The 12,173-nt window shown below is 36.1% G+C and overlaps 1 protein-coding gene across 1 annotated transcript in view; it reads right to left on the bottom strand.

The window, feature by feature from the left end:
- Positions 1–1,035: 1,035 nt before the first annotated feature.
- LOC138709099 (phospholipase A1-like) overlaps positions 1,036–12,173 on the bottom strand; it is a 66,017-nt gene continuing 54,879 nt past the window's right edge. Inside the window, exons 7-10 of the mRNA XM_069839635.1 lie at positions 11,260–11,370; positions 9,723–9,843; positions 1,931–2,079; positions 1,036–1,372 (exon numbers count right to left, since the gene is read on the bottom strand). Of these exons, the coding sequence (XP_069695736.1) occupies positions 1,290–1,372; positions 1,931–2,079; positions 9,723–9,843; positions 11,260–11,370 (464 nt within the window). The 3' untranslated portion in view covers positions 1,036–1,289. The remainder of the gene's footprint in view (positions 1,373–1,930; positions 2,080–9,722; positions 9,844–11,259; positions 11,371–12,173) is intronic.

Below are 12,173 nucleotides of genomic sequence, written 5' to 3'. Positions count from 1 at the left end.
GTCCTTAACCTCTGCCAGTCTAATTATTACGTGAAAGTAAACATTATATAGCCAGGTTTAATTGTACAATCAATCACATATCTATAACTTACCAGTTCTACAGAGGAGAGCTTAATAAAACAGAGAAACACAAACTGAATGATTTCGTGTCTTCACACATTCAATAGAACGATGCACACTGACCTTGTTAAGCATCCATATCATTGCCACGTGTACTGGTAGATAGAAGCATCTATGGGGAATGTAATTTCATCACAGTGGCGCCTTAAATGGAAAACACCGAACTCTTGGGGGACTAAGTAGTACATAATGCGTTTTGGACCATAGTTGGGTGCCTGGACCATAGTTATGGGAAATTACGATATTCGAAATGCGCAATATGTGAAATGTCGTATGTACACTGCCTTGTCACGCAGAGGATTGGTTTCATTGTCTTTGATCATCGTCCATATTATAGTCTCGATCTGGTGCCATCAGATTTGCATGTGTTCCCAAAGCTTAAAGAACACCTGAGAGAACCGACCCTTGATTCTGACGATGCAGTGCAGACAGATGTGAGGCTGTGATTCTGTCGTCATAGTGAAATACTCTACAGTGACGGTGTCAAGAAACTGGTCTTCCGTTGAGAGAGGTGTGTTGATCGTCAGGGCGTTTATGTGGATAAATAATTATATAGCTGATAACAATAAAGTTGTAGGAAGCTACCACTTTTTGTTTTACACAAATAACTGTAGCCATATTCAAATAAGAAGTTAGGAGGATATTACTTTTTAAAACGCCCTCGTACTTGTGTAGTATAAGTAAAGGGATATACAATTTTTAATTTGGCGAAATGAAACATAAGGTGTGTTTTAATCTTTATTATTCCTTCTCGTACATACCTTCCTTTAACGTGATATTAATACCTCTATAATTTATTGCGTGTAGGATTATTTGATAAAAATCATACTCGAAGATTCTCTTCACAGTTCTTGTTTTTGTTATTTTTTATTAGTATTTTCCCCCATATTTCTTAGTGCTCTTTTTTGGTGAAACGTCATTTTATGAACGCGTAACTGGTTTTTCTTCATACCTGATATAATTTTGTTTATAAACATTTTAAGGGGTAGAAACAAAGAAAAGTCAGATTTATAGGTTTGTCTCTCTAAACTGCATTCATTCCAAGTAACTGTTGAGTTTTAATATTCATATTTTCCGAGATGCCTATCAACGTTACAAATTCTTTTCCCGAGATGAAAATACAGTATAATCTAATTTAATTATTTTGTTCTCATAATACATACAGTACTTTATTTCCAGCCTAGAACTGTTTTTATGATATTGCAGACATAATTTTTCGCTTGTATAGCTGCAGAAGTGAATGGCATGGATACTGTAAAAAATAAACAAATCACTTTATCATTAAAACGGATCAAATACATTTCTATCATAAGTGAAATAAGTCTTAGAAATATTATACTTGCACTTCTTTAATATACTACTATCAATCTGAACTGTAACATTTCGTAACTAACCGTGTCTTAAGTTGCTATTTTAGATAATATAAAATAAAGTAAACGTCAGTAAAATTGGTTTAGTTTCTTAAATTAAGCGCCATGAGGTGTTTTGTTGGTTTAGAATAATAGTGTTTATCCTTATTCCTTGTTACCTTGAAAATAATTGAACGTAGTCTTGCATTTTGTTTCTATATTATTTTGAAAATTTTGATACAGTATGTAGAGTGATATCACAGTCTAGTATATACAGTCACGAAGCTTGAGTTTATGAGGGTACTAGGAACAATAGACTGTGCAGGTACTTTTTCGAATTATCTGTGATGAGGCGATAGTAGTGATCCTAGTGGTTAGCAACTATCTATGGATGCATATTTACTACGTATTGAGTTTCGTGACTGTATATACTAGACTGTGGTGATATCTTCCCAACTTACCACAATATTGTTCTTTGTCATTTGTTGCCACCAAATAAGTCCCTGTTGCTCTGTGGTTGATGGTTTCGATTCCCATCGGGACACACGTTCTGACGGTACAGCTGATAGGGTTTATCAAATACCACGTGGCATACCCTCCACTCAAACGACTGTATAAGAAAAATACCGCAATATGTTAATCTATATAATATGATATAAAACAATGCATTATCTAGATTGTAGAAAGAACGTATGTATGTATGTATGTATGTATGTATGTATGTATGTATGTATGTATGTATGTATGTATGTATGTATGTATGTATGTATGTATGTATGTAAATTGTAATATACCCATATAGAGTGGCTATTAAATGCAGTCTTCGGAGACTAGGACGTAGTAGAATGTATTTTAGTGATGACGAATTCTCGGCCTCATCTCGCCAATTAAAAAACTCATCCCTGAATAGTTGCAGACGAACTTTTTTGACATTCTATACAGGAGTAGTACAAACGCGTGTAAATGCTCTTCTTATTGTTATCCTTTGTTAATAACCAAATACTAACAATGTTAATTTGTGTTGAATGAGGTTTAGTTTTCGAGTTAAATACAAGTATATTGCTGTCCTAATTTATACGACAATGTCAGATGTTTAAACAATGGACGCTATGTGGTTAACGAAGATATTCCTTTAGGTCTCTATCAATGTAAATTCTGTCAAGACAGAAAGCAGTAGAGCACACAACAATTCTCAACATGAATTGACGAGCTGACAGAGTATTATCAGTGCTGCATGAAGTCTTGTCCTTTATTAGGACTATCTCACGTTTTTTTTTTAATTTGCTGATTTCAAAAACAACCTATACGGCATTTTTTCTATTTTTTTTTTTTTTTTTTTTGTATTCTTATTTTACAGAGGTAGACACGTGTTGAGATCAAAAACACACGAAAGTTCCGGATAGTTTGCGGTTAAATACGATAGTAAACATTGCAGTGAATGTAAAAACAACCTACTGTATTTGGTGAACAAAAGTTAGTTTTTTTCATTCAACTTATTTCAAGCTAGTGTGTTGCTTTCATCAGAGCAACTTTCATCAAAGCAGACAAAAGAAATTGCACAGTAATCCTACACAGATAAGATATACTCAATAAAATATAAACATATTTCAAGGGCAACAACATCACAGAACTCAAAAACGACTCCACAAAACAGTACCACACCATATTAAAAAACACAATGAACAACAGACACACAATACTGAACAACATGAAACAACAACTAAAACCAATCAAACCAGAAGCACCCAAACTAAACGCACTACCGAAAATACACAATGAAAGTATGACTACCAGACTATTAGTCAATCACCGAAACGCACAAACACACAAACTAGCCAAATACATGGACAAAATCATAAGAAACAACATAAAATTCGAAAAACAGACAACATAGACCTAGTGAATATCCTACACAGTAGGCCTACAATATTAGCAACCTTTGACATAACCAACCTATACACAAACATATCCATAAAGGATACATTCCAGATACTAGAACAGATGCTCAAAAACAACACACCACAAGAACACATTGAAGAAATCATCCACATTACAGACACATCACAAAACAAAACCACTTCACATACAACAACAAATATTACACTCAAACTGAAGGCTTACCCATGGGATCACCCATTTCCAGCATACTAGCAGAAATATTCTTACACAACATAGAACAGACACAAGATTGCAACCTCATTCAAAACATTAAATTACAACATCGCATATAGAACACAAAACACTCTACAAAAGCACCTAAACACACAAACAAATACAATCACACAGGTGTATACAAACTCAAATGCAATGCCTGCAATATCTTCTACATAGGGCAGAAAAGCAGATCATTTCAAACACATTACAAAGAACACATCACAGCTATAACCAAATCACAAAACACTTCCACATACGCAGACCACATCACAAACGCCAACCACACCTAAAGCAACATAAACACATACATGAAAATTTTAAGCTACATCTCCAACCGAAACACCAGAAACTAAACACACTAGAACAATATGAAATATACAGGCACACAAAAACACACCCGCATCAAATCTTTAATACACAACTCAATTTCAGAACACACACACTTTTGGACTCTATATTGCACTACATAAACACATCCCCATAGGAAACGCAATCAGAAACCGCGAAGATCGACCAGTTCTGGTGATAGTCCACCGGCTGAAACTAGTCAACAAGGTAACCTAGTTAATTAACACGTGAAAGCATTTATGTACTTTATATTTCAAACGAAGTGTTGATATGACTCCTTTCATGCAAAATACTATAGCTTGTCAAAGTTGCCTGGTGCTAATAGGCGAAGGAGAGATGAAAGACATTAAACATCGTGTGCTGCATGTTCCTGAAGAATTTCAGCAGTGTTTTTGGAATGAAATTTTGAGATGGCCCACTACTGGGATGGAATATGCAGATATTCCAGCAGAATCCATTTTCGTTCTGCCCAAGGGCAGGTCTTTCGCTGCAAACCCAGCATTCTACAGTCTTTCCTACTTTCTACCTTCCTCTCTCTCTCCTCATAATATGATCCATATATCTTATAAGGATTGAATATAAGCTACAGAAGAGTGAGTGAATGCCTAGTAATTGTAATATTTTATATTTCTATTTGTTAACAGTTAGGCCCGTTAATTTCATTATGGTTTTGCAGAACATAATGTGGATACTTTTGTAAAAAAAACTGTATGAAATACTGATAATGTAGTATCACATGTATGTTGATTGCAAAAACAAGCTATATCCCAAAGTTTAGACAATATTACATTTAAATAATTATTTGTAATTGCAAGTATATGTGCTTCTTAGTAGGTAGAAACAACGTAATATTTTGTGAACACACAATTTTTGAAACAAAAATATTCATAATTTGAAAGTAATTTAGTATTTTTTTTTTTTTTTTCCCCTAAACTTTACTTTTTGTGATATAGGTTGTTTTTTAAATCAACCATTCATTTAGATTCTACTGTTCCCATCTCATTTTTCGAATCTTCTTCATTGTTCTTTGTGAAACGCCGCAGTATTTCGTAGCTAATTCTATAGGTTTTTACGGAAAATTTCTTCCTATCTCGCATGTTTGTCACAATACTCGATTAACTGCTTATCATTCCTCTCTGATTACGGATAACTGGCCAAACTTTCCAATATTTGTTGTTCTTTAATATAGTATAGCTAGATAATACTTTGTAACACTTAACGTTGTACAGGAAACGACGTGACACAAAACTGAAAGTAGCACTAATCGGGCTAATAGGAAAACAAAAGGTATTTAATCACAGTGTTGCTTAAAATATCGGATAACTGAAAATTAAATAACACAATACGAGTAAAAGCGCTTGTATACAGTTACTGCACGTACTTAAAGAATGGTCGAAGACTAAGTTATTCTCATACAGTGTTCTGCTATGTCCAGAATAGAGCGCTCCTTCCTTCTCTGCCGTCTGGTCTCGCTGACGTCATTTCTAACTCGCGAACAGCATAATATTTAATGTAGGTATGACCATTTGCATAGAATGGATGACGAAAGACTTCCTAAAGCAATAATGAATTTGATTCCAGCTGAGAGGAAGAAATGCGGTAGACCAGGGCTGCATAAGAAACAGCACGTGAACGATCTTCGATTACTACGCGTGCTTGTGGCTGAAGTGTATATTGCTATATAGCAGCGGTGATCAAAACTCGAACTGCAGTGATTACACTCAAGAGACAGTCTATGAAGTAAAGAGACGGGGGAGCGGTACATGGCATGGAAACTACAACCAGTGGTGGTTCGTGCATTAACATTGAGTTCTTCATCAACCCCGCGAATAAAAATAGCAAGCTTTGCTGTATCAGTAATGTCACTACTGTCATCAAGAACCAATAAAAAAAATATATAAAAATTTTCTTACTTTTTTAAAATATTTCTCATGAACACAATCAGAAATTTCCTGAATCCTCTTCTGGATATCTAGTCGAGAAATGCACAGTTTTTCAAAATTAATTAACAACTTTCATTGGACAAACCATTTCAGTCACCTTGACCGTTACGCTTTTATAAAACTCTCCTTCCTTGAAAGGCTTAAGAGAACGAGCTACTATTTCGTTCGCCACTAGATAGCTGGCTTCCTTACATTTATTTGTCATCTTTCTCTTCATTACGATGATTTAAGACTGTTTTCAGTTCTTGGAGTTTAATAGCTCGTTTCATTACTACACTAGAACGAAATATTCAGTCAGTTTCTCTATGTTATTATTATTATTATTATTATTATTATTATTATTTAATCAATAACTAGTAAATAATTGATAATAGTCATCAAAAGATTAAAAAAGAAATTAAAATGGAGATATAGCGTAGTCATTATTCTACCATTCAAAGAAAGATGTAATAATAATAATAATAATAATAATAATAATAATAATAATAATAATAATAATAATAAATTGTTATGCCTGTGTATTCAGTGTAATGCCCTTCAATGTCGTTTCTATATACTAGGCCTACTACTAATTGGACCGTTGAGCAAAGCAAAATATTACATTTTCTCCGACAGAACAGCGAATAAATTCCTCTTCCCATTCTGTACGAAACCTTATGTTCCTTCTCGTAGAGACAGAGGGTTTGTAGAGCAACTGCTTCTTACCTTCAATACTGAGGGAGACAGAGAGCAATGTAAGCTTATAGGAAACTCCCCTTATCAATATTAATGTCTTTGATTAGGCCTACACGATGTAATCAAGATACCCAGTTTGGTCACCGTTGCTGTATAGGTAGCAGTGATAAGGCTCAACTCACAGGGACCACAACTTTGCGATTATTTTTAAGTTATATGTGGTTGTGCTGTGGGTGGTCAGGAATTAGTACCGTCATTTCCCATAACTATGGTCCTGGAACACAACTATGGTCCACGATACAACCATTGAAATAACGTAGTACCTCGTTTATCTATATTTTTGCTCTACTGTAGTTTGAAGTCAAGTCACTGCATCTATCTACGAACGGTCTATGTTACTTCTACAATGTTTCATTTAATGGTTATATCGTGGACCATAGTTATGGGAAATGACGGTATTGAATTATACGGAAACAAACTATGTTAACTCACACGGACGACAAGCTGAAGTCATCGTCGACGTCTGTGGTCGTGAGACGTCGGTATCACCCACAGCACAACTGCAGAATTGTCGCTGTCGGGGTTGAGCGCAACTCACACGTAGGACACGCCAACCACTCGCCGCCGACACCGTATCCTTGGAAACGACAGACGCTTTTACACCGTATCCTTGGAAACGACAGACGCTTTTACACCGTATCCTTGGAAACGACAGACGCTTTTACACCGTATCCTTGGAAAGGACAGACACTTTTACACCATATCCTTGGAAACGACAGACGCTTTTACACCGTATCCTTGGAAACGACAGACGCTTTTGCACCGTGTCCTTGGAAACGACAGACGCTTTTACACTGTATCCTTGGAAAGGACAGACGCTTTTACACCGTATCCTTGGAAAGGACAGACGCTTTTACACCGTATCCTTGGAAACGACAGACGCTTTTACACCGTATCCTTGGAAAGGACAGACGCTTTTACACCGTATCCTTGGAAAGGACAGACGCTTTTACACCGTATCCTTGGAAAGGACAGACGCTTTTACACCGTATCCTTGGAAACGACAGATGCTTTTACACCGTATCTTTGGAAACGATGGATGCTTTCTTGGCAAAACATAGCAAGCTTGCTGTGTGGTTGTCTGTGGTCGATATGGACTTCAAACGATCACAAAAAAGAAGTCCGCGTGTGGTCGGTTCCGCCGACAAAACAACCACACACAAACTGCAAATTCTCAGATGTAATAAAGAATAAAATAAACTAAGCACTAAGGTTAATGTTTTAAATAGCTTATAATGCTGTATTAATATGTTGCGATTTTTAATTCAACCAATTAATTAGTGTTTGAACTAGTGTTTATAATTGATTCATACTTTTATGCATAAAATTACATATTACTCGACCAAGGCCAGTGGAGTCCTGCAGCCCGGAGCGCCATTTGTACAGTACTTCACCTGCGTTCGTATAGTATCATGGCTATAGTTCACATTACGCCCAAGTCTCCACTCGCTTCGGTCGAGTTACACATTTGGTGTGTGTGTATGCGTGTGTGCGTGTGTGCGTGTGTGCGTGTGTGCGTGTGTGTGTGTGTGTGTGTGTGTGTGTGTGTGTGATAAGTGTTTAGCTGACATGTTGGCAACCTTCTGCCGCTCCCCCTGCTCAGCTGACTTCTGTGGTGAGTTACAGTGAATAATCATTGTTCCCATTACCTTTTCTTTTTCAAACATCATTAAAATCAATTTAAGAATACAATGATCAATGTTATAAATTGTACGTATATTTTTTGGTGGTCAGAAAGGGATAACATGTCAATGAAAATTAGCGTAAGTTAATTAATGATGTTGGCTTGAGGAACTAGAACATGCTACAAAATTTCATTAATCCAATGACTGATAATAATTAAATTACTTGTCAACATGTCACACAGTTTTCAAAATGTAAGCTATAATACTCTTTTAGTCTTAAGATTACGCTATACTTAATTATTAATACTTCAACTTTATGTGAGTTAAATTTATGAAAGGTAAATTTGTTGGGACCGGACTGTCTTACAGAAAAAGAATTTATCGGGCCGCGGTTTTTCAAAGGTTGAGAACCATTGCTCTATATTTTGTTGAATTTATCAAATTGCATGTAACACTATACTTCGTTCCATAATGTCTGACAGGAGACATAAACATTCCCGGCAGACAGAAAAAGAAGGATAATTGCTATTGAACCAATGGCAGATATCTCATTCCACGCTTATCTTGAAGCTGGGTGGTGTGAAGCGTTCTACTCCCGCCCAACAAGTCGAGCGTGGAATGAGACCTCTGCCATTGGTTGAATAGCAATTTACTTCTCTCCTCCTCTGCCGGCAATATTTACTTCGCCTGTCAGACATGGAATGAAGTATATACTTAGTTTCTGGAATCTGTGGAGTATAGGAACCGAAACAAGTCCTTTACGCAATTGGTGAGTGGAGTGGGCCAGTTCAAAGACCGCTGGGAGAAAGCAATGGTTGAAGACAAACATCTAAAATGCCATCCCTACTTATCGTTATCACCTTCTGTCACGCGCATCATACCACTTAGCGGCCGTGAGCCGATGCAGCACGCAATACATTCCCACACTGATAGGCTCCGCCCATTCGCTTGTTATAGGCTCTACTCAAATGCGTCGATTTACTCCACAGATTCTAGAAACGGAATGTAGTCTGTCTTCGTTCTTGGAAACAGAAAGATTATTTCGTCCTTGTATGCGTATACCTTTTAAATACTATCGGTTCATTTCCAGTACTAGTCCCTTACGAAATAAAATGTTCCCTTCTGGCTCGATAGAGTCATATCCATAACGTTTAATGAATTCCCTCCGATAATGCCCAACATCTTAATGATTACTGCTGTTCCCGAGGCAACTGATATCTGAAGTTCATTGGAAGATTCATAGCTCAGCAATGCCACAATTATTAAGATATTGTGTCCATCTGATCAAACTCGTCTTACGCTCAAATTTTTTACAGGAATAATTTTCAATTAGATTGTTAAGTGTGTCAGTCTTGATAAGTCAGTAATCGAATTTCCCGTAACATAGGCACGTCACCAATTCGACAGTGGTAAGTCTGCGGATTAAAATAGTAGTCGCTGGATCTTACCTTGCAGCTGTAGTTAAAGGTTTGGCTTTCACTGCCCAGAATGTACAGTTCTTGTTTCTGAGAGCTTCTTTGTAGTAATGCAAGGCACGGGAATGAGAACACAGGGCAGGCACTGGGGCATCTGTAAAAATAGCCATGGATAAAATGTTAGAAATATCTTGAGTTTTGTTATCAATATTCTTTTTTATGAGGTTATTTTACGATGCTGTAGGCTATCAACATCTCAGGTAGCGTCTGAATAAAATGAAGGTGATAATGCCGGTGAAATGAGTCTAGGGTCCAGCACCGATAGTTACCCAGCATTTCTCATGTCGGGTTGAGGGGAAAATCCCGGAAAAACCTTAACCAGGTAACTTTCCCCGACCGGGATTCGAACCTGGGCCACCTAGTTTCGCGATCAGACGCGCTAATCGTTACTCCACAGGTTTGGACTCAATATCCTTACTTATTTCTGTTTTTGTACAGTACAAATAAGTAAAATTGTTAGTTTGGGAAAAAATATATATACATATGCAGGCCTAACAAGGGTGTATATCGTCGGTTTCTTGGTAAAAGTGACCAAATCTAAAATGCAAAATTGTTGGGAAAAGATATTTAAAGGTTTAATGATCAATCCAAAGATAACTGTACTTCTTTAGATGTTAGTAATAAGTTATTACGAAGGAAAATGTGCTATATTATTAGTTTTTAATATAAAATTATGTCTTAAATTTTCATAATGCTTGGAAGCCTTGGAATGTAATATTATTACTTTTTTTCCAATGCTAATAAAACAAGAACTTTCTCGATGTTTTGCGTAGTTTCGAGAAGGTGCGGACATGTAAAGCTGACTGCGATGATACATAACATTCACTTTACCCTATTAATAATTGCTGTGTATGTACATAACTTGACGACACGCTGTAAAAATTAAATAATTTCCTCACAGTTCATGGGCGCACAGATTCAAAATCTTGAGATCTCGTCATATTTATTTCATTTGTTTTTCTCTCCAATCTTTTCTCAGAGCACTTGAAGATACTTAGCGGAGCACAGTTTTGGAACCATTGCTATAATTATAATACTGTTTTTGTTGCATATAACAATTTTTTTTTCTATGACTTATTGAGAATCAATTTTTCGTTATAATTATTATAGAATTTTTTTTTTATTTGTTGTAATTATTTTAACTATTATACTTTATTGTACTTTTGGTAGATTGAGAATATTTTCATTTTACTTATTTTTTTAGGGTAGATTAATTCCAACCCTTATTTATATTATAACAACTACTTACTGTTCTTTAGTCAACTCTGCGAAGACTGATCTCAACCTCACAAGTGATACTAAGGAGGTACCATTTATGAGGTAACTAGGTCAGGAGATAATGGGGTAGGGATGATACTACTACTTCTGTATTTGTTATACTGTTGCTACTAGTATCGGTACTGTTTCTACTACTACTACTACTACTACTACTACTACTACTGCTACTACTACTACTGCTGCTGCTGCTGCTACTGCTGCTGCTATTAACTGCTTTTACTTATTTGTTTACCTCGTATTATATTGAAGTTCCCAGACTTGAGTCTTGCCAAAGTTTGGTTATCAATTACACTTCCACACCCAGGCTGGTCATAACCTCCGTTTGCTCTGAAATTTATGTCACCTGGAGGAATAAAACCAATTGATATATAAGCCTGTCATTATGCGATATAATAATAATAATAATAATAATAATAACAATAATAATAATCATCATCATCATCATAATAATAATAACTGTGGTTTTAGTAATTTTAGCTGAATTTTAGCTATATTACTTGGTAGATCAGCTGTAGCATGACAGTACATCGAAAGATGCTTATAATAAATGGGAAATTGTAGATGATCAAAGATCAAATTTTCCGTTTTTGGCCTTAAAAATTCAGCATTTTTATGCGCTAAAATACACAGATTATGGTTTTATATTAACATTATCTTTATAGGAGATCACGCGTCCATTTGATAGCCAAGTAAGAAATTTTTTTATTCAAATTAGTCCACCTAAAAGCTAGATTTGCATAATACACGTCACCGTTCGTTAACAGAAAACCACAATTCAAGTCACACAGAGTTTGTGTGCACTCAGATTTGACTGTTTGTCAGCCCACTTTGAGGTATGTGGATATAAAGGGAAAAATTTGGGACGGTGTCTGGTAGAGTTCCTGGGTAGCTCAGTCGGTAGAAAGTTGATGCGTTTAGCCAAAGATCTCGGGTTCGATGCCCAGCCCCGGAACAATTTTTCCCTTGAAATTATTCAAGTCAGCTTCACAGGGAGCTATACCTATAAGCTAGATTTGCATAATACACGTCATTTTTCGTTAACAGAAAACCACATCAAGTCACACAGAGTTTATTTGCACTCAATGTTGGATGTTGACGGTTTGTTGGTCCACTTTGAGGTATGTGGATATAAATGGAAAAATTGGG

The sequence above is a fragment of the Periplaneta americana genome, chromosome 1 (assembly GCF_040183065.1).
Source record: "Periplaneta americana isolate PAMFEO1 chromosome 1, P.americana_PAMFEO1_priV1, whole genome shotgun sequence".
NCBI classification, from domain to species: domain Eukaryota; kingdom Metazoa; phylum Arthropoda; class Insecta; order Blattodea; family Blattidae; genus Periplaneta; species Periplaneta americana.
The sequence above is the reverse complement of the archived record's forward strand: the minus strand, read 5'-3'. Positions and strand labels throughout refer to the sequence as shown.